The 23,955-nt window shown below is 39.8% G+C and overlaps 1 protein-coding gene across 5 annotated transcripts in view; it reads right to left on the reverse strand.

Moving 5' to 3' along the window:
- The window catches only part of prkcz (protein kinase C, zeta), a 114,981-nt gene that overhangs the window by 48,257 nt on the left and 42,769 nt on the right, over positions 1–23,955 (reverse strand). For 4 of the 5 annotated variants that reach the window (XR_015117882.1, XR_015117884.1, XR_015117883.1 and 1 more), the window contains exon 5: positions 8,526–8,611. Coding sequence is in view for 2 of the 5 variants with exons in the window: in XM_086213936.1 (XP_086070062.1) it covers positions 8,526–8,611 (86 nt within the window). In the remaining 3 variants the exon portion in view is untranslated. Of the gene's footprint in view, positions 1–8,525; positions 8,612–18,364; positions 18,515–23,955 lie in introns of those variants that run through there. The other variant, XM_086213937.1, reaches the window with a different exon arrangement.

The following is a 23,955-nucleotide window of genomic DNA, read 5'->3' on the forward strand; positions in this document are numbered from 1 at the left end:
AGTGGTCTTACAAAAGACAGCAAAGAGTATTATATATACCCCCCCGAGTCACCTTGGAACCACAGGGTGGAGTATGAATAAAAATCTCCACCCATGCCTCTCATTTCTTGCTTTCATTACATCCACACTTACCTGTTATTCACGGTACAAAAAAGTCCTCTAAAATCTCAGGTAAATTTAGAACTCCGCTGTTCTCTTGCTCCCTTCCTCTCTTTACTTCTGTAAAGCACTTTGAATTGCCCTGTGTATGAATGGTGCTATACAAATAAATTTGCCTTTGCTCTAAATGATCCCAATCCTCTGCTGATTCTCGCTCTCTCTCTCTCTCCCTCTGACAAGCACACACACACACACACACACACACACACACACACACACACACACACACACACACACACACACACAGGCTCTCATTTATCAAAGCACATCAAGAAATGGGCATCCATACACAAATTATTCCTATAATATAACCAGTGAGGTACTACGAGTTTCATTAATCACACGTGAGTCCAGTCGCACAATTATTCCTAAACTCAGATATGCATTAGTTTTTACGTTCAACTGAGGGGTGAATGCTCTTCAACCATGACCCACCCTCTCCACCTCCATTCAGTTGAAAAAAACCTCCTGTCAGTATCTTGAAAAGCAGCCACATTACTATGATTATTATTACTATTACTGCAAACTCATGGTATGCCATCTTTCTACTCCCTTTTTTTTTAAAGAACTTAGAATGAAATCAGCTTTTGTTGAAAATTATCAAGCTAGTTGTGATAGTTTTACATTAATAATGAAACAGTTTAAAAAAAAAACAAACTAAAAAGACATTCATATAAAGTTTCCACAGCATGCAGGGAAAAGTGATGAAAAGCTAACGGTCAACCACTGTAGTCGTTCTACATGATTAGAGCCAAGTGCTTGAACCCCCTGTAGGGAGACAGAAATGTAAAAGAGCAGACAGAAATGGAACAACATTCAGCTCCTTTCAATCTCTGCAGAGCTGCCGGAGATCAAGGTTGTAAAAGAACATGGGCTGTTCTAATTGAAGAAATCTTTAACTCGGCGCTGCAGTTAATGAGACAAAAGATGAAAACGTCTGAACATGCGGTGAAACAACAAACAAGTTTCTGATAGTCTGCTGACTAACAAGAGGAAACTGATAAATACTGCTTGAGCATCCACTGGAGACGACTGAATTCCGCTTCATCAGGAGGCGGCAGCTTAAAAGACGCCATTATGACTAATGGGAGGGTTTCACAAAGCAGATTCCCCGAGTGTAATATCAGGGAGAGATGGAGTAGGATGGAGAAGGAGGAGGTGGATGGAAGGAAATGCGTAGACAGTGAGGGGAAGGACAAGGATGGAGAGGGAGAAAGAGAGAGAGAGAGAGAGAGAGAGGAGGGAGGAGACACCTGACCTACTTCTCCGAGGCTTATTTATATGCTGAGAACAACATAGTAAACCAACCAGACGCCTGCAAGCTGGCACAGCAACAGCAGGCAGACAAATCCCAGCTGACTAACAATACAAACGCCTGCTGATCAATTAGATCAAAGAACATCCAAGGTAATCTGAAATTTAAGAACGCAATATGTATTTGCAAATGTTCTGTTTTGCGGGAAATGCACATCAGTTCAAATTTGTCTTATCAAGATAACATTATTACTGAGTGTAAAACGTCGACTGGATGCAAAAGACCTTAATCTTATTCTCTCAGTGTATTTGTCTAAAAATTCATCTGTTGACAATTTTACAGATTAGTCAAAATAATATAAAAAAAATGTGCCAAAATAAAACTGACCACTTTATTGGAGTTCACTTTATGAAAGCAACGCAAAACCAGATGTCAACAAAGTTTTATATCATATTTCAAAACTGGGTCAAACTGGCATCTTCAACGGAAGAAATTAAATATTCAGAGGATTTATATTGTGTTGTTAGTGCATCTGCAAAAGATACATTTTCTAGTTTTTATTAAGTTCCTCATGAAGTAAAAAAGTGAGGTCTGCTTATTGAACAAACTCAACATTTAGGAGACAATTGTGTCCAGCTGAAGTTTTGTAATCAGGTTCTTTTCCACTGGAAAGGCTCCACCATCAAGAACAGAGCCTGTGTACTTCCTGTGTCCGTGCTCATGCAGAGCGCTCATTTTAACATGATAGGCCGCTGAACTTTTGCACGGTGTACAATGCGCCCTTTTGTGCTGAGTTTTGCTGAAGTGCTCCCAGAGTTTTGAGGCCATGGGTCTTTGACTACGTTAACTGTTTTGCAACTGAGAGCCGCAGCCACTATAGAAGTTTAAAACTGCAGTACTGGCATGATCAAGAGCCTGGAGCCAACCAGTGGAGCCAAGATGATGCACACAGCTCTGTGGAAATACGTTTGATATACTTAACCTAACTAAAGCAAGATATCTAAAAGGTAATGTTTCATTCATAAAAAAAGTGTTTCAAAAATGTTTATGTGAATGAATGTTTGTTTTTTTTGCCTATGTCATTACCACCATAACTACTGGTGGCAGCCACGATAGGGTGGTTAAAGAAGTTAAGGAAAGACAGTGAAAGGATGAACATTGTAGCACAACGAGAGGTTATTAGCAGTATCAAACGGCAACCTTATAAACTGTGATATAACTCATATATTTTGTAGGCAAACCCAGAACTAAACATATCCATGGGTATGGTTGTCAATTTGTGTCTGTTATGCTATTAAAAAAAAAGGGGGGGGGGTTGTTTCTACATTTCTTCTAAATTTGAGAAAAAGAATTCAAAATTGCAATCACAAGAAATTCCTTCAGTTAGACATTTTTGTCCAACCTTTTACGATGCAACAAACCAAAACAGCTTTCAAGCCAAATTTTCCACGCTGCCAATCACAAAATAGTTTTGAGTGAAAAACTTTCAAAATTCCAATCATAAAATAATTTTAAGAACACACTGCAATGCAAACATTTTGGTTGCAAAATGTTTGCTGCCAGTTTCAGTGAGTGGGTGGAACCTAAACTGAGAAGACATAAGAAACGTCTCCGCTGGCCAGTCGTTACCGCGGTGACAGCTCGACAACAGCAACAGGGGACGTCACAGGAGGAGAAGACAGAAATCTGAGGAACACTGACATTATAATTACTGTTGAACAGGTCCGTATATATTTGCCCACCATATGAGATGTTGTAATTGGCTCAGAACTACACCACACTTTGTCCATCTGTGGCTGCTGGTGTAACTCTGAAACCACAGTAACATTGATAATGAGCTACAACCTCATTTTCATAGATGATGTGCATGTGCCCCGACATGTCACTGGCTGCAGGACCACAGCGCACGGACCATCCGCAAAGCGCGACCCCTCAAAAGAAATACTTCAAACGAATTCAATAACTTAACTTCAATAAAGGAAATTGCCACCTCACAAATTTGACTTGCAATTTGAAAAAAATTGCAGTTTGGAAAGATTTCTCTTCAAGCTGTTTTGTTTAATTGCATAATAAAGAAACAAATCAGCATAGGAGGAAGCAAAGCTTTTGGCCTGGCAAGCAAACAGTGCTGAATTGCAAGCAAAGGTTGTTCTTTGACTGTAGTGGGTAACGTTTTCCCTCTCAAACCCGTTTTGTTTGATTGCATAAAAAAAGAAACATTGACCTCCATACATGGGTCCACTCAAAAAGCCAGCGATTTTTACATTGGATTCTGGCGCACTGTCGAAAATCATCTCTGTGCCCCACAAAGGTTTATCTATTTGTTTTGTTCCGCAAGATCATCTTCACTAATGTACAACACTTTCAAGCATAAATGCAACGGTTACAAAGTTAACGTTACGCTGTGAAGGAGCTACGCCAGGAATGCATGACTTTAACCGCACCACAGCGAAGCTTCATGCTTCGTCTGTTTTCAGCGTGATGATGTTTACTCTCAGCGACAACCTGTAGTCTCATTTAGTCACTTGTAAGCAACCACCGGCTCAAACTTCTTGAGCTGGTGTTAACTCCAGACCATACTTTAGGAATTGAGTGCAAGAACTTGTTCATAAAAACCCACTGAGTTTGAGAAAAGAGAACCAGATGTTCAACAATGCTACCTTACCTCCAGGTTTTAGGAGTCATTCCTATGCCACGCTGCTAGTAGTGGAGCAGTTCAGCAAGCCCAAGGTTTCATTTATAGTTTGTTTTTTTTTGGGGGGGGGGGGGGTCTGAAAAATATCCTCAGTGTGGGCTGAAATTAATAATTAATAAATATAGTTGCTGGGGTGTTTGGCTCGTTTTATGGTTGCCGTTGTGTTAGTCCCTGTACCCTTACTCTCTGATTGAGGGTGGAGCTAATGAGCCATCTGTCTGTGGACATGTGTGTGTGTGTGTGTGTGTGTGTGTGTGTGTGTGTGTGTGTGTGTGTGTGTGTGTGTGTGTGTGTGTGTGAATGGTTAAAAAATGCTCTGATCTACTTGGGACATCAAACAGCAATTAAGGCCAGGGGTTGCATACATTCCTGGTTTCTTACCGCCCCTATAGAGGCATTTCCCATTTAACCATCTAAAATAGTTTTATCTGACTTATTGTTCAAATGATCTGTCATATTTTATTTCACGTTCAATGCCATCACAACTTCATGGCATTAAAGATGACAGGGAAAGAAGGAATGCCTTGGTCGCTTGACACGGATTTCTCCTGCCTCATCTGACGTGCTAAATTTAGAAAATGAAGCTAACAAACAGCTACTGCTGCTGTGAAACAAAGCGAACAAATCCATCTAATGACAGATGTACATCTGTCAGACAGCAACAAAACACCAATACAATTGGTTCAGGTGTAAATGAGCCTTAAGATCTGCCTTGTCACCCTTCAGAAGCCTCGGTTGGATCACAGCATGACAAAGCAGAGCAGTAGCCCAGCCATCACAGTGAGTGTCTACTGAATTAAACCTCATTTTAGCTCCAGACTGAATAAGCCATGGCTCCACGGTGCATCAGTAATAATAACCGCACGGAGTAATAGATCCGTGAATAGGTTGAAAATGCTGAGTCATTGTGTAGTCGGTGCACTCAGCATATCCGCTTTCTGGTCTACACATTAGGACGATTGCACCTACGGGAGACACAGTAGCAGCAAGGATAAAAGCCATTATGTTTATTTTCAAAAGCATAACTGTTATCTATTGACTTTGATCAGGTTGTACTTAAGATCCTCCAGAAGTAGTAAAAGCACCAGAAAACTCACAGAAAGAAAAATGGATTCTTACATCTTGTTGTTTTTGCATGTTTTTTAGTTATTTCTCTTTTTTGTAAGGCGGTGAAGTTTACATGAATATACATCATACATAATATTGATGTATATGATGATATGATGATACTTTTCCCAACAGTGGCAACCCACCACATATTGATTTTCTAAAACCTTGGCTTCCTTTGTAGAGCTGAATACAGGTTGGCTCAGACTCGCCTCCCCTTCCGGCATTCTGCTGCTTCTTTCACAAACACACTCATCATGATTAATGAGCCTAAATACCTGTGCATACGAGCACACACTGAATAGCACATATAACCTCTTACATGGTCCCTGGAACCAGCTGTCTCCACCAAAACATCTGTGCGATGAACTAATACGATTGATCAGACGGTAAAATTTTGCTGTTCACACAGCAGTGCCTTTCTTCCACATTGATGCTTGAGGTCTAAGCGAAACAGCATTAGCACGTCTATTCTTTCTTCCAAAGTGGCTGCTTGTGTATTACAACACAAAAACACATGGCGTGCCTAAGTTTTAAGGAGGTGCTACCCGCTCTATTACGTCTTCTAAAAGGTCCCGTGCAAAAATTAAAAAGGCCACATATGTTCTTTCATAGCTCTGAGAGCTGCTTACATGAGCTAAACAAGTTAAGAACTGGGGCACGGTGAATTATGCATCCATTTTCAGTTAGCTTAGCTGTAGCGATGACTTCATTACCTGTCATATATAATTCAACCCAATATGTTTATGTCAAACTGCTCTGTAAGCTCAGAGGCCGAACAATAAGAGAAAGGATCTCAACATACACATATTGATAAAATGACGACAATGTGCAGTCCACTCCTAAATACAAGGTCATCAGATCCTATTCCTTTTCTATGGAGAGTGGGAGACACCAACAGAGGAAGTGATGGAACCTTTGATGAATCCGGTGTTGCAAGAACATGCATGATTGTTAAGTCATGCATGTCTGTGTTATCGGCAACCTGTCTAACAAGGCACCGCTTGAATCAAAATTATGTCAGTGAAGTGAAGACTTCTCACCTAAAATCTATTCAGAGACCTGTTCCAGTGTGCTTTTTAGCTGTAAATCAATACAGTTGTCGGTTGAGGCTGGAGACTGTGGCGTTAGAAAGAAGTGAGTTCACCAGACCAAATGGCCAAAGAAGTACACAGTTCCTTTACTAAAGAGAAAGCAGAAATACCCAGATAAATTGATACTTGAAGTAGTAGAAAAGGGCTCCATTCAAAATCCCTATGAACAGATGGAGAATTATTTGATATTGTATTTACTTCAGTATTAAACATATAAGTACACATTCTACATGATGTTTGTTCATACGTGTGTGTTGCAGTTGTGCTGCTCTTATTAAGTCAAGGGTTGGGGGAAAACTGGATTCTTTACAGGTCTCTATGGAAAGATTACTTCTCACCTTGCCTCTCTTGCTGTAATGCAGCTTTTGTGGGAACAGAGGAGGTGCACCCACCAACCGTTCAACAAAGCAAGAGTACAAAGTGAGATGTGGTGTTTATGAGTCATGGCTGGCGGTAAAGGCAAGCTTAGCGACCCTAAACAGCCCACCTGTAAAAGATGGTTTAATCCAACTGGGGATTTAATCTGTTAAACAAAGCATCTCTGCAACAGACATGCCGATCTGTGCCCAGACTTGAAAAGCCAAAATGTAGTCAACAATTTAATTACAACATTACCCTGCGACCCGTCCAGGGTGTACCCTGGCTCTCGCCCAATGTCAGCTGGGAAAGGCTCCAGCCTCCCAACCCGCAACCCTTAATGGACAAGCGTTAGAGAAAATGGCTGTATGGATGGATTATAACATTTAATAACCTAAAAGTCAAAACAACTTGTTCTTGCGAACATTTCTCATCAACTACATTTGCGACAAAGCAGTTCAGGGTAATGTTCAAATCAACGTTCAGACTGTTAACGTCCACACCGATTATGTCAACTTTTTTTTTTTACTAAGTTTCAATCTGCTTAAAAATAAAGTGCTAAACAACATGAACAAATGTAAAGATCATTTTATATTATCAGTAGGCTACTGGTGATGGTAATCCTGGTGTGTATATTTCTGTCAAAAATTATTTAAATTCCAAGAAAATATGTTCAGTAAAGTGCAAATCTCAGCCAAGAAGACATTTTATTACATAACTTTTGACAAATCCATCCATCCATTTTCTACCACTTATCCTGTTAAGAGTTGCGGGCGGCTGGAGTCTATCCCAGTGGCCTGCAGGCTTGAAGCGGGTTCACCCTGGACAGGTCGCCAATACATAGCAGGGCCAACACATAGAGACAGACAACCATTCACACTCACAGTCACACCTACGGTCAATTTAGAGTATCAATCAGCCTAAATCGAACTCGGAACCTTCTTGCTGTCAGGCGACAGCGTTCACCACTGCACCACCGTGCTGCCCTTTTTTTTTTTCATTAATTTTTTGCATATCAAGTAGTCACAATAAAAATATTACCAAATAATCAGATATTGACATTCTTAATGCGTCAAAGTGCATCAATTATCATTTTATCATCAAATCTTAGCCCTCTCAACTGTGACGTGTCCTTAATTCTGTCGGCTTCAAGTGCTCGTCATCTTCATCGAGTTTTGTTGAGTTTCCTAAGCACAATCTTGGGATGTATGCAAAATCTCTAATGGTTGAAGAAAAATGTGGTGGAAAAAAGTACAGTATTTTCTTACCAAGTCTTTTTCTTAAAAGTACCTAGTCTCATAAAAATGTAAATAAATAAAGCCAAGATGAATTCTGAATCGTGCAGGCACCAGGTTTAGCCTCAAATCATGGAATGATGGAATAAAAATGGAATGGAATGAAAGTATCACTGGTTCTGCTGCATCCATCTGGATTCTTACTATTAACTTTAAGACTGTGGTTGTGATCAAGGAAATGGGGACCATTGTGAAACAGAGATAATTCTGAAACAGAACTGACTCCCTGAAGTATAAAATTAAAAGAAACCTTATTTTGAGGTTCACTAACAGAACTTTGATGGAGCTTAGAACACAGGGATAATCAGCCTCACATTCATCACCACGTAGGATCTAAATCCTTTTGAAACGAGTCTCAAAAGTCTTGAAACACACACAGACCGAATATTAGATTAAAATATAACATGTATTTGATGTTGTGTAGAAAAAAAGAGTGTATCATAATGCCAGTAATCCCAAAGAAGACAGACCCAATTAAGTGAGCTGAGTGAGGTATTGTTCAGGCATCAAAGTATGTGTGCATCTGTTGGGAGTGTGTATCGGTTAGAGCTGTGGACACTCACCCTGTTAAAGCGCTTGGCCTGGAAGAGGTGTCCGTTGACTCGGTAGAGTTTCCTCCATCTTCTGGCCCCGCGGCGGTAGATCGATTCTAGAAGAGAAAGGAAACGGTTGTAGAGCAGCAGCATGCTGAGGCAGGGGTGGGGGTGGAGGACTAGTTGGGAGGGGGGTGAAGGTGTGCTGCACTAGAAGACAGACAGAGGTAGTGAGGAGAGGAGGAGATGAAGAGAAACGTCCTGAGACTGTGGAGCTTTGAGTTCAACTGAGGCGAAGACAACCGTCAGGTTTCTCTACAATACATACGCATGCTCAAACACACTCTCTCTCTCTATCACACACACACACCAACACACACACAGACACCACTCCCTCCTTCACTCTTTGCTTTCATCCTCTTCCCTCACCCTCCTCCCTGGCCTCCTCCTGTCCTACATCCCATTATTTCCTTTATCCCTGGAGATGAATGACTTACTTATGACCTTTTATTCAGATAAGACCATGAAAGTGTAGATATTTATAATTGGATCATGCAGTGAGCTATTAATAAAGGTTTGGGAATACACATTAAGCGCCTGTTTCCTCATATTAAACTGTTCAAATGTTTATAAAATATTTCAAACTCCGTATTAGTCTACTGGCTGATTCAACAACTCATTAAATCAGAAATTGTTTTAGCCATGACCACAATCTTTTGCTCACCAAAAAAACCAAGTACTGCAGGTCTTTGTTTTACCAGGATGATGAAGTATTTGTTTTAATCCCAAACCACAAGAAACAGTTACATGAATCATTTGTGAAAGGCCTCATGAAACTGTTTTGATGCAGTTCACTGCAGTGGTTTGTAACTAAAGCTGTCATCCACTAGCACGATTCAGGGCTAATTCATATAATTCACATGTAACCACGCAACTGTGATTTGGCCTAAAAGCAAAATAACAGCAAACCTATCCCCCAAAGTGTTTGGTGACCACTGAACACACAACTGAATACAGTAAACGTGAATTATACTAAATGATACAATTTTGCTTTGGTTGTTTTAAGCTAAATATACGTGATGTAACTTAATTACAGCTGTTTTGTAATATAAAATTAACTATTAAGCATGTGAAATAGCAACAAATAACATTATAAATTGCCTATCAGAACTAACTCACAATCACAATTTCCAGTTCCATATCCTGCAATTCAAAGGAGAAGAGAATAACCAGTGGTTCGATGATGATGACCATGATTCACTGGTGTAGTTTGGAGGACCAGAACCCTCTGTGAAAGGTATAGTGAGACACTGATGTCGCCTGGCATCACGTCTGTTGTTTGTATTACTTAGATACGATCCAGTCCTAATCCAATGAACAGATGATATCTGATTGAAATGATGACTCAACCACAAGCATCAAGCTGGCTTTCACACTGGTAATGTGAAAAAGGATTAGAGACAAGCGTCTACTAAATATCTACTAGCTGTACGTTTACTTGACTTTTTAAAAGGCGTATACATAACAAACCAATTTCTGTCTTAACGCAATTTTCACATTGTCACAACGCTTTATTTGCTTTTTGCACGTCATTCTACACCCCTGAGTGACCTATACACTTGTATTGAATTCTAACAGAGGAACGTACCCAGATGTACAGTAAGTAAGAAATGCCTGACTAACCCTATATCAGTATGTGAACCTGAATTAAACAATACATGCTAGCGACCATTCATCCAGTCATTTTACTCCGCTTATCCTGTTAAAGGTCGCGCGGGGGGGGGGGGGGGGGGGGGCTGAAGCCTATCCCAGCAGTGTTCGGGTGTGAGAGGCGGGGTTCACCCTGGGCGGGTCACCAGTCCATCACAGGGCCAACACATAGAGACAGACAACCATTCACACTCACAGTCACACCTACAGTCAATTTAGAGTATCAATCAGCCTCGTCCCCTCTTGATGTCTTTGGACTGTGGGAGGAAGCTGGAGTACCAGAGAGAACCCACACAGGCACAGGGAGAACATGGAGACTCAAACAGAAAGATCCTGTGCCCGAGACGGAACTCGAACCCAAAACCTTCTTGCTGTGAGGTGACAGTGCTGACCACTGCACCACCATGCCGCCCATGCTAGTAACATTTATTCAAATTATTATGACTGAAGTGTGTTTCAAAAGAGGGCTGAAGTGTTCAGTTGTTTACAGTGATTTTAAAAGGAAACAGAAAGAAGTGAAGGACAACTGTACAGTCACCCCTGCACATCTGTTATTTTGCTTTCAAATCACAAAATATTCATATCAGCCTTCAGACAAAGAATAAAAAAAAAAAATCCCCAAATCCTTAAATCCCCAAATTATTTTGTTACGGGGTATCAGTAACATCTGTAAAGAGAAAATAAAGCATAAATCTTTATTGATGCACCCGATCAAATATTCTGGTTCAGATACAGGGTCGGGTGGTATTCATGATTGCTTATGTCTTTTTTTTTTTCAGGCATTTAATTTTTATTTCTATAATTCTGTCTATAAATATTGAATGACAATTTAAAACATATGAAACATATCAGGATTGGTACTGGGAATTTACCAATATAATGTACAGAGCTGCAGTTGTTCTCTGTGTTAGAATACCACACGTTAATGCTACAAAAACTATAATGTGTTCTTTTAACCCCAAAATCCAGATTTTTGGAATTGCCACAAATTCAATTAATTTTGAATTCAATCAACAAAGTTTGTTTTACTAATTTATTTATTTTACAATACACATTTCACTCTATTTCCAAGCTGTCATGGTTGTCACGGACCACAAGGTGCTTCCTCCACCCAATGGTTACCATCATCATTCGAATCTTTTCACCTGCAGGTGAGAAGCTTCACCAGGTGGAGGCGCTAGTGCAGCATTTAATTTTCTCCAATATAAACCCGATATTATAATATGAACATTATTTTAGGGTATCTCTAAACAGTTTATGTCATCAGCATGGTGAACATGAGGTACAATTTTACTGCAACACATAATTTCACAAACCTAGCGTCCAACAATTACAATTTGAAATTTTAACCTCAACAGTCTTGTGGTCTTTACCACCCAATGACCGCAGCATGATGTGAACCACATCAGGCGCTGCCCTCTTCACTGCCACAAATTATTCACTAGCTGCTTCTCCCATTAGAGATCCTCTGGTTCTCCAGTCTGGTTGGTTGCTATACGGATGGGTGCGGCTATGGCATCCTCCTCACTTACTCATCTTTTTTGCCTCTGTTGCTATGGTAGCCCCGGCCCACCATATAGCAGCTATTATTAGTTAGCCGACATGATGTCAGGACGCAAATAAAAATTGAACCTTGATACCACCCACACCCCCTTCTGTGTCAAATATTTTACTTATCAGATTTGTTGTTTATGTCTTGGAAACTGGCAGCTGCAGAGCAGTGTCGAAACTCTCATGCCCTGGGGTGAACTCTTGCTCCACATGAGGAGCTCACATCACAGGGAATGTTTAAGCTTTCTTTCTCCGTGGCTGGACACAGATGTAAACTGATAAAATACAAGTTCTGCTCATCTCTGTATTAACAGGAAGTCAGTCCTACTCTACTAGAATCAGACTGGTGACTAACTAGGGATCACCAGTGTCTAATAAAAACTGCAATGTCATGGAGGTATTGATGTCTATTGTTTTCATACACAACAGCTTAAGATTCTGCCTTTTTGCAACATGATGAATGAGTGAATCTTTACACCCTCCAGGACCGTGGAGTTCAGAAAAAAGGCAAGCAGAGCAGAGACATAAAGAAGTCTTCTCTATAGGGGTCTTTTCCATGAATTCCGTCTAATCCTGTTAACGCAAGGCTTTTATAGCAAAGTGCCACCTGCCTTGAAAAGTCACTGCAGTCTGTGTGTTTCTATGGTTACTGAGCATTTCTTCCCATTTGCCTGTGCAAGTAAATGAGTAGTGCAGATTTGGGAGTGACCCAAGAAGTGGAGTTCAACCCTGTCAATCACCAATCAATTCCAGGGTTGAGGCATAGAAGCAGGCAAAAGTTGACAAGGATGAGAAACCAGGGAATCTCACCTAAAGGTTTTTTTTAAGGTTATGGAAGAAAGCTGGACCAAAAGACACCCACACATGCTCAGGGAGAACACTCACACACAGAACACAAGAACACAGAAAGCGCCCATTTTGGTGACATGATGAAACATATCAAAAAAAGAACCGTAACAGCTAAAAGATTGTTAATGTAAACTTGTAGTAATCTAGATATTATATGATTACAGAAAACTAACTCAACGATCAGCTATTGTTTCTGTGATTTCTGCATCCACTTGGGTGTATTCAGGTGCAGCTTCTTGAAACTGTACTTTTCAAAGTGGGATTTGAGGACTGGGTCATGTTTGAAAAATTAAACAGAATGTGACAAGAATCTAAATCTTGGATGCAGCTCAAGGGATTATTAAATTCTACATGTGCAAATGTTGTGTACTTAATCGAACGCTGAAAAATTTTGTGGGTTTTTTTGTTGAGAAGAAGCAAACCTCAGATATCAGGTCACTTTCATGTTTACAGCTGTGATTTCACAACTGAAAGAACTGACTTGTTAAAGGTACTGTGTGTAAGTTTGTGAACCAGCTACTCCCTCATGGTACACTCTCTTAAACAAGAGGAGGACACCACACGACCAGAAAGTTGTGGTATTCACCGCTATGATGCAAAACAATGTTAAATTAGTGTCAATATTACAACTGTCAGTTATATTACATGACTAGTAACCAATATATACAATGGAGTGAAGGAGTACAGGTGTCTCAGGGTCTTGTTAATGATGGAAGGAAAGATCATGTGGCATGGACAGGTGGATCTGTGCTGCATCAGCATTAAAGCAGGAACTGAAGAGTTTCTTGTACTGAAAAAGGATTTATGTTCCAACCCGGACTTATAAGCCTCGAGTCATAACCCAAAGAATGAGATTGCAGGCACATACGGTCGAAATCAGAGCCACTGCTCCTTCAAGCTGAAATGCGTTACATGCACTCAATATTCCACTTTTTTAAACGATATTTGTCCTCATTCTAAACATAACCATACTCTGACTTGCTAAGGAAAATGAAAATACCACTAATAATCCTGTCCATATGCAACTGCACAAAGTCTGACAAAAAAGCTGTTACATTTCCCTCCTGTCCGATTCAAGGACGACACACCACCAAATAAAAGTTTCCAATATAGTTAACCCTAATGTGCATTCATGAACGACAAGAAAGAGACCATAAATGTTATGATGTTATTATCATCATATTTTTGTAACTGTTTGCTAATGTCATTCTGACATGTTGATGATTTTTGAAACTTTAAATGTATTTTTGGAAGATAAACAAGTTAAACAAGACGAAAACTATAAAAACTCCACATATGTATTCTTCAGATGCTATACAAAGGTCCTAAGAATGCTTCTTAAAGCAGACTAATATCCACAAATTCTGTCTTATTCAGAAAAACACCCAATTCTAAAAAAAAGACAAATACCCAGAATCCAATGGGAATAAGCTGTTGACAGTAATCCTTATCAAATTTGGAATATTGGCCTTTGCTGACTTATACTGGAATATTAGTGCGAATGTACATTCAGCCAGTGACACATGACCCCTTTTGAGGTGCAAAATAGTGTTATAAGACAAAATGGACTGACAAAGTAAAATTTGAGACACATTTCTCAACTTTTTAAAGGCAGCTACATGTAACAATGTTACAATGGAATCCAAAGCACTCCAGCATCAAGGAGAAAACTGTTTTAACCAATGAATGGCTAACTTGACTCACTGCCACAGGTGTGCCAGGACGTGTGTATTAAGACACCAAAGAGTTGAGTGAGGAAGAGTGTTCTGGTTGGGAAGACGCATGAGGTGTAAACACAGTCACAGCTATTCGAAAGGTTGAGCCATCCTATATGAGCACATGAGCTAACAATATAATAATGCTACTACTGGTCATTTCTTGTGAAAGTAAGTGGTTGCTGTGAGTCATCGTAGTACTGTAAACATTACCACAATATTGAGCTAGAAATTGGTCAGTGTCAATCCAAACTAAAGAAAATACCGCATCATCACCGCAGTGTGAGGGTGATGCAAACAACAAACGCCTCTATTCGGACATGGGCTCGCTGCGTTCATTTGACTAAAGAGCTGACCTAATACAACATCCCCCTCTGGAGAGCGACAAGTGTTGCAGTGGCCCATTTTTCCAGCCAAGGTCCCAGAATGAGAGAATAGGGGGAAAAAAAAAAAAAACACTGAGTGACAGAGCAAAGTAGCAAGTCAAGCTGCTTCTCACATGATTAATGAAAACACAATACTACACCTCCAGATGCAAAGGCCATGGCGCACAGTCCTGCCATCTTGTCCTCGGAGGGTATACAGAGGAGCCCGGTGATATAGTGTAGCCTATGTGTGGAAATGTGCAGCAGGAGAACAGGGTGGTGCCACCAAATCTCACAAGAACAGGACATTTAGGAGGGCTTGACTCATTTCCAGACATTGTTCTTCGCACTCGCAATAACAACAGCGTCCATGTTGCTACCAACAACAACACACCCTCCCTCAAATACCCTTCAGGGTGGGGAAACAGAAGTAAAGGAAGAAAGTGCAAGGAAATACACACTTTACAATGTGACCGTATTCATCTGTGAGGGCTATATGAACGTACAGAGCACCTGTCGTCTGGCCAATGCCGCAAGATTTGAAGGACGATTACATAAAACCAGGTTATTTAAGGCCTATACTTCCAAATAAGCTACGAGGGATCAATGAAACAGCCCTCGGATATATTTGGACAAACTCAAACCTCCATGATAAGGGATGACTTACACTGACTTTTAATTAGAACAATTATACAATCATCCTTTCAGTCATTGCTGCTCTATATGAAAAGGGAGGGGACTGACATTAGAAAAGAGCATGAAATTACAAGACACTCAATTTAAATTTGCCCTCACTGTAATCATATCTTAGAGTCATATTAAGTCTTCCTGGAAGCGATGTAGTAAGTGGTAGACAGGACAGCAGCAGTGTGTGGGATCTCCTGCACTACAGGCAAAACACAGTCATATTTTTTTATGAGTCAGACACTTCAAGTGACACTACGGTCACATATTAACATGTTACGCCCCCGCATCCATATCAGCACACAGAGAGATGAGATGAGGAATGCACAATGTGACAAATGCATTTTTTGTGCTGGCAGCTACGATTTTCTATAAAAATCCTACGAGGTTTAACATTCACATTGCTGAAGGTCCTCAGCACAAAAACGCCACCGAACATACAACAGCTTCCCGCTAAGCTTGTCACAATCTCAGTTTAAAAAAAAAAACACGTAAATTTTAGGCATGTCATGTCTCTTCAATTGACCGATCAAATCTCAGAATCAAAAATGACAAAAGAAATTGATTCCGGCTGTTGGACAACTCAGTTATCTGATCGACTCTTGAAGAATGACTGTAATCACCAGGGATGCGCAATTATATCGGCATGTCATCGGTGCTTTATCAGCAGATATTGTCCACTCCCTGTTGTTTATGAGGCAAAATGTTGTACAAATTTTGTAGAAATAAAGAAATAAACACTGAGCATTGACAGTGTTTATACTGTGTGTTTTTCAGTTTGTAAATACCATATACAACTGTTTTTATTTGCTAATATAAAAATCAGGAAATATCTGCTATCGGCCAAATCCGTTGTAAAACAACTGGCATATGGGATATCGACAAAAAAACAAAACATGCATACCTAGTTATTAATATGGGATATAGTCATAAAAGAAACACACACATGCACACACAAACGGCCAGCATATTTTTTCATATCTGAACAGGCCCTTTAGACCAGGCCTGTCAGCTTTCAATCAGCAAGTCGGATGAGACTGAGAGGAATACACATTTCTTTGCATTTTGAATAAAGAAAATTATTAATAAAGTTATTGGCCATCATGTTCCAAAAACCCAGTTAGGCCAAAATTACTGTTGTGTGATGTTCCAGCATAATATGGGTAATTCGTTTGTTTGGATGTTTGTTCCTGGCCACCACTGAGGAAGCAAAAACTACAGACTTCAAATCAATAACATCCTTCCACTCATTTTCTTCTGCTTAACCTGTTAAGGGTCATGGGGGGCTGGAGCCTATCCCAGCAGCCTTCAGGTGAGACGCAGGGTTCACCCTGGACAGGTCACCAGTCCATCGCAGGGCCAACACATAGAGACAGACAACCATTCACACTCACAGTCACACCTACGGTCAATTTAGAGTATCAATCAGCCTCGTCCCCTCTTGATGTCTTTGGACTGTGGGAGGAAGCTGGAGTACCAGAGAGAACCCACACAGGAACAGGGAGAACATGCAGACTCCACACAGAAAGATCCTGTGCTGGAGCCGGAACTCAAACCCGGAACCTTCTTGATGTGAGGCCACAGTGCTGACCACTGCACCACCGTGCCGCCCCAATTTGAAACATATCCTGCCTTTAGTAAAGCAAAGGATATATTATAATTTCAATAAAATTTGAATTAATTGATAAGCCCTGTCTCAACAATGACAGTCTATGTTTATACAAATAAATATATGAACTATATGTAATAATAATAATAATAATGTAAATATATAACTATATGCCCAACTAGTACAACCTCCCTGTGGCGAGTGTTATTTGAAGATGCTGAGTAATTACATTCCACATTTCTGAAAAAAGAGGTAGATACTCCAACTTTATTTATTATTCTCCTGTTGGCTTTTAGTATCGAATATGACAAGGCATAATCAGATTACTTACAAAATTGATCAATTAAGTTCCTTAGTTTCTGCGTCACTATCAACAGTCACGATGACCATAATTTCACTGTGCTTTAGTTTGTAAATCATAGCTTTTTTGTGTTGCTAGGACAGCAATACATCTTTTTTGTCATTATGGTGTACTGGTATTCATTTATGTGTTAAGTTCTCATGGCTACTTTGCAGTGTTTCAGTTACGGCGGACAACATTAGAGCAGCACCTGCAGCTTTGTGGCTGCACTTTGGTTTTAAAGAAAAAACAGGGATTGATGAGTTTGATCAAATGAATGTGGTGTACATGGGCAACCTGGGTGGAACACGGCAAGTTGCAAATTCAGCTGTTTTTAGACCTTTTTAGTTGGTATTTTGATTTTTGTTTTTTAAATACCCATAGCATTATAATATATTAAGTATTGTGCCATCATATATATTGCAATATTTATAAATAAGATTGTACGGTGACCAATGTATTGCAATAAATATTGTATCCTGAGGTGACTGAATCACTGCATGTGTGTGTGTGTGTGTGTGTGAATCACTGCGTGTGTGTGTGTGTGTGTGTGTGTGTGTGTGTGTGTGTGTGTGTGTGTGTGTGTGTGTGTGTGTGTGTAAATAGGTTCCAGAGAAATCCCAGTCAGCAGCTCCCCTGATGCAAAGAAGTGACTGGCACAAGTTGCCACGTCTGACAGAGGAAAGGCTCACATGCTCCCGATAAGCTGGTCCTGTGATGATGAAAGACACGAACGTGCATCCGATCCATCGCATATTATGAGATAACGGTATTTTTTATTAAATTGTCTTTTGCATGACATGTATTAAAAACCAGAAACATACATAATTAAATAAATCCCTTTTCTTCACGAGCAAGAGTATTGCATGATGTCACTGCTGGCAGTAAAAGGCAACCCAGCTCCCCTCACCTAAACTCTGTTCTTAGACCACCTTTCTGCCAAGCCTCTCATGCTCTCCAGCTAACTGTCTCTGCACAGACCTAACGATCCGACATTGTAAAATTCCTGATGACAAAATCCACCACATTGACCCCAGATTTCCTACCTTTGACTCGGAAGTAGAAAAGCAGCGTGAGCAGCATCCCTGGGCTACACGTTACAGCTCTCTCTCACACAGTCTTGATCTCATGGCGCTATCCAGCATCTTCTACTTTTCTCTTCCTCCTGTCATCCTCCTCTAGCCGAAGAGCTTTGCACCTCTCTCTGTGTCGCTCTCTCTTCCCTCCCCTCCTTCATTATTGGCTTTCAGTCCCTACCAGACTGCCTCTCTTCGTCTTCCTGTCACACTGCACACAAACGTATACATACACCACACACACAGACAAAGCCGAGCAGGCAACATGCAAACGTGCAAAATCTAGGAGAGGTTTTATATTTTTCTTTTATTTCTTTGTTTGCTTCGTGCCCCTCATTGAACAGAGGTTGTATCATGTGATTGATGTTTTCTAAAGGGACCTCCCGCATGCTTCAGACCTGCAGTTACACATTTTACCCACAAGATGGTAGAACAAGCTGTAAATTGACACCTACATGGCAACCTTTTCTCATGACCATTCAGTATATGGACACATTGATAACATATTTCAGGGAATATTAAGATTGATGACAATCTTAACACAAACCTGAATATACCTGATTTAGAAAACATTTTGGAGGCAGGATGTATTTTTTTATCTGATATTAAACCCAAAATGTATAAAAAGAAACATTTCATCTCTATTAGGATAGTGACACAGCATTTTCCTAAACTGAAATCATAAAACATGTAAAAAGACTCATTTGAACTTAATATGATTTAAGTGTTCTAGATTAAGTAACTGCTGCAAGGATTTTGTATTGTTGGTCCCAAAATGTGGACCAGCTTCCCGTAATGTCCCATAATATATTTGGTAATTTTTTTTTTATTTTACATTTATGTTTTTTCTATTCTTGAAGGGTAGCACTGCAAGGTGGTGAAATTCCTCCCAGGGATCACATAGGTGTTTCTGAGCCTGATATTTCTGTCTCTTTATTCATATGCACATTACGATGTGCATTAGAAATTCTATTGCAACCTAATCAAAGGCTAATCCTGCAGTGTCTCCACATATTCGGAAGCATATTGCAGCACACAAGTGTAACTGCAGAACTCCTGCTTTGTCACTCATCCGTCAAATATCTTCATAAATGCTGAAAAAAAAATGCAACACAGTCACAGTGTGACTCTCACAACCACCAGACTGCTGGGAACCATGCTGCTCTGCTCGTGTTTCAACCTGACAGCTGATACTGGCTGCTGTCCTTTCTGGACAAATATATAACTAGGACACATTTCTCTATTTCTACACAATCATGGATGAAATGGCCTTTCAATTCTTCATTGGTGCAACCCAATACTACTATTTCACGGAAATAACCCTCTGAACCCAATTGCATTTTTAAAAAGGTATGTTTTCTTTAAAAGAAAACCAAAATTACACTATTTGTGAGGAGGACAAGGTGTACAAACACCCATGCTAGCATCTCAGATTTTCAACTTTCTGACAGTCCTTGAACAAATTATGTGCAACATGTGCTTCTGCCAAGAAATGTTATCAAGTCTAAGCTTAAAAATTGCCATATTTCATTGTAATACACGAATCAGATCCTGTAAAATTCGCACATTTGGGTGATTCTCAGTGAATGACTGGCCTTCATTGACTTCACTGACTCAGTTGAGACCAAAGGTCATGTGACAATTTTAGTGAAAATATACCTGCACTGAGGAAACCTTTGAAAAGTTGTAAAGATCTCATTCATAGAGGTTGTCAACATGTAAAATTATTCATTATGTATCTATGTGTACTTTTCCACTATTGCTAATTATTAGGGACACTTGAAGAAAGACTTCTGAAAAATACATCATCAAGGATATTCAACCACTGATTACTAGTCTACTCGAGGCATCATAACCTTGTTCCACTTGCTTGAAGACATGTCTGCATTTTCCATATTTCCATTGTGATGTTTCCCATACACAGGGGGTGCTTTATGCTGTCGTGAAATATGAGCTGAGAGTAACAACAAACTCCCTGAAACTATAGTCTGATATGATTTTCCATCAACAAAAGAATATAAAACCAGAAGATGCTCTGAAAGAACAGTTAATAGTTTTTGAGGAAGGGGATAATTAGAGCCCATAAATTCCACCATAAAAGATTAATTATTTGAGGAATGACACACCCAAAGTTCCACTCTCCCAGATAAATACAGACTTGGACACATTTATATCTATGCTAGCTGGCTAGTGTTGCAACACAGAGGAGGTTGTGCAAGCATTTTCTGCATTCTTTCACAGTGAGGGTGTGAAGGCTATTTTCTAGACTGATAGCTTTATCACAGCAACCTTCGAGACATTTTTATGTTATCAGCATTGCCAGGAGCAGGCTGTGTAGTATCTGCCACTCTGACTGAAGGAAATCAAGAGTGGAACTCTCCACTGGGAGAAACTCAGATTGGAAATGAAGATAACACACTCCCTTTCCCTGCACTGGTGTAAAGTTTGACAATAGTGGCACTACTGTGGTGAACCAGTTTGCCTCAGAGCATCTTGGAAAAAAAAACTTATTTTATGACTTACTTATACTTACATTATAGATATGTTACTTTGGTGCTAAATTGGCTTATTTGTCACACAATACCATAAAACTCTAATGACTATCTGAAGTATACTCCTGTACGTTAAAGTTGTCCCGTTAACCTGCTGAAAACTAGCGCCAATACCTCTCCAACCTAGCTATCGGACTAGTTCAGTAAGTAATAATTCGACACAAGTTTATTAATTTTATTCATCTAAAGGAACTCAGATCCTCAATTTTTATTTTATTTTTTTACACATTCTGTACTGGTTGTAAGGCCTCATAAGGCAAATCTGTGATTATTATATGTGAGAGTACAAAGACCTGCATCATATTTGCAGGACTGTGTGACTAGAGAGCAAGCCATCGATCAACGCATCAACACAACAGCTAAACAGAGCGCCGATGTGACACAAAAACCTCAACACCTGCGTGTTTATTTTGACAACAATATTGTGTGCATCCTGTACACTCTTCCACTCAAGGTGGCAGCATGCAGAATATAAAGACTTAGTTTAGATATGATAAAAGCCTTAACTTCTGTAATTGTACTTTTCAGTACTGCTTTACTTCGTGAATGTATTGAAAGTCTCCTGTTGTATTCAGTATTTACCACTCATAACATCAAAATATGTCTTTTTGTTTTGTATATCGTCATCTACCAGTAACAAACTCAAATTGCTGCAGCAAATTCTGACCAATCGTAAATCATTGAATCGAGGTAGGAATGCGTCATGATAGAAGTCGTGATACACACCCCTGTCTGATACACATTTCATACATGATGATTACCACCAGCCATTTCTGATTCCCAGAGCCTCGACATGTAAAAGCAAATAAGGTGACACTTAAGATTTTGGTGTATTTTTAACTCATCATGCATCCGCTGGAAGTGAATTCATTTTAGTTAAATTGTTGGCCTTAAAACATCTGTGTGACTGGGTCTTTGGTCAGTTTTATTTGTTTTCTAACACGGTGCAGTATATTTTTAGCACCCACAAACCACAGCGTGGCACCATCATCAGAGGTAAACATCAATTGGATAGCAACTACCGATCAATATAAACTGTCACATCTACAGGAAATGAAACATTTTGTGTCAAATGCGGGCAAAATCCACTTTAGTCATCAGCAGATGTTGCCGTTGCTCCTCCAACATCTTGTACTCAAAACAAACTGGCCTCTTGTTTTTACTTTAAATAATGGCGTGTAAGCTATTTGCACTAACTCCGGCCCCCATGCACTTTTAATTTCAGAGTTAATCTTGCTCACAAAGAGTACACTTATTATATGCATAACTCTGTACAGAAAAATAATTTACCACAAACTGCAAGATACCACACTTCAAAATACTACTTTTGTTTTCAATTTTAGGTACATCGTTATGTTTTAAAAGTAGATTTCATTAACTGATACTTTTATGTCGATGATGAACTGAAAGTACAGTTTGGGGCTTTACTTATTTAATAGGTTGTTTCCTTCAAATTGGCTGAGTTACTTTTATGGTGTGGAATAAACAAAAATGTAAACCGCTTTCGAGCCGCGAATGTGGTTTGGTGTTTCGCTTTGGTCCTTTCGGAAGTGTGACAGCCCTGCCATGTACCTTCCCTGATGTTAGATGTTCAGCTTGTACTGAAATGTAACACTGTCATACTTCACATAGCCAAGTGAGCCAGAGTAAGACTACACACACACACACACACACACACACACACACACACACCACTAGTACAGCACACAATATGATAATGTTTGGCTAAATCCCAATGACCTCACTAAATCCTGGCTTTCCTCTCCAGCTCTTTGTGTATCATCTTGACCTTGACGGGTTGCTACAAAGGGAGAGGGAGTGCACTGAAGAAAGAAAGAGAGAGAAAAAGAAAGAAAGAAAGAAAAAAGAAAGAAACTGACTGATGAAGAGAGACAGCTATGATGTATGGCAGAAGGGAGAATGAGCTAAATGTAAAAAGCCAGAGGAAGCTTGTGAAACAGGCATGTCTCCCTGACCATTAAAAGCACTCAAGTTGTGCCCTTCCATCAGCTGAACAGAACCCCCCCCCCCCCCCCCTTCGCTCTCTTTTTTTTTTTTCTCTACTTAGCATGTAGCATCACCTTGGCTAGCTTCAGTGACACCATTGTTGGATGGCTTGTTTGTGCCAGCTGAAGCGGTTTCCCAGTGGCGGGATTATGCAACAGACCAGCCTTTTGTGGATTAGCCTTCTGAACAGATGTGCTCCAGGCAGGCGCTTTTCACTGCAGAGGTTCAGTATAGTGGGACAAATAACAACCACTCCAAATTCACACACACAACAGAATTAGGTCAGCGGAGGAGATAAAAAAAAAAAAAAAAAAGATCGGGGGTGAGTGGCTTTATTCAACATTTCAAGTCACACTTGATGAAACTGAGGATTTGGAGATCGTAATCCATACTTTTACTTTGCTGCATGATAAATGAAAATTCCTTAGTGACAAAAAAAGCGAGTGATGGCGGGCATATTTATTTTCACGAAAGGAAAATATGCAAAAAAAATAGAAACTGGCTTTTTATGAATAGATTTCTTAGTGTACACGGTACAAAAGAATGCACCTTGAATTCTCAGGCTTTTGCAAGTGTTTTTGCAAAAAAAACAAACAAACATTGGATTTCTAAATTCAAGTGCCGTACTTGAATACGCCACAAAGTCCACTGTTCATAGTCGGGGCTGGCTGGTGCTTTAATTCTGTCTTTATGTTTTTATGCGGTGGGCTGAGAATTCGAGCGGGAGTGGGGATTTCAAATCTCACATCACAATTACTTAAAACATTCATCTCGATTACCATCAATGTATGATTGGTTCAGCCCTTTCTTATGCTTTTTTAATAGTATTCTGACAAGTTGTACTGTGAATACTTTGTAGGTGAGAAGATCTAAATGTCAGTTTTTCATACATTTTTGGTTTAATGCTCGAATCCAGCTGATAAAATTGTTATTTTGATTTAAGACTGGAAATATGCAAAAAAAAAATCTTAGATGACTCACAATATTAGACAGAATCAGCTT

The sequence above is a fragment of the Aulostomus chinensis genome, chromosome 9 (genome assembly GCF_037954235.1).
Source record: "Aulostomus chinensis isolate RoL2024-O1b breed Wild chromosome 9, RoL_Achi_v1.0, whole genome shotgun sequence".
Classification (NCBI taxonomy): domain Eukaryota; kingdom Metazoa; phylum Chordata; class Actinopteri; order Syngnathiformes; family Aulostomidae; genus Aulostomus; species Aulostomus chinensis.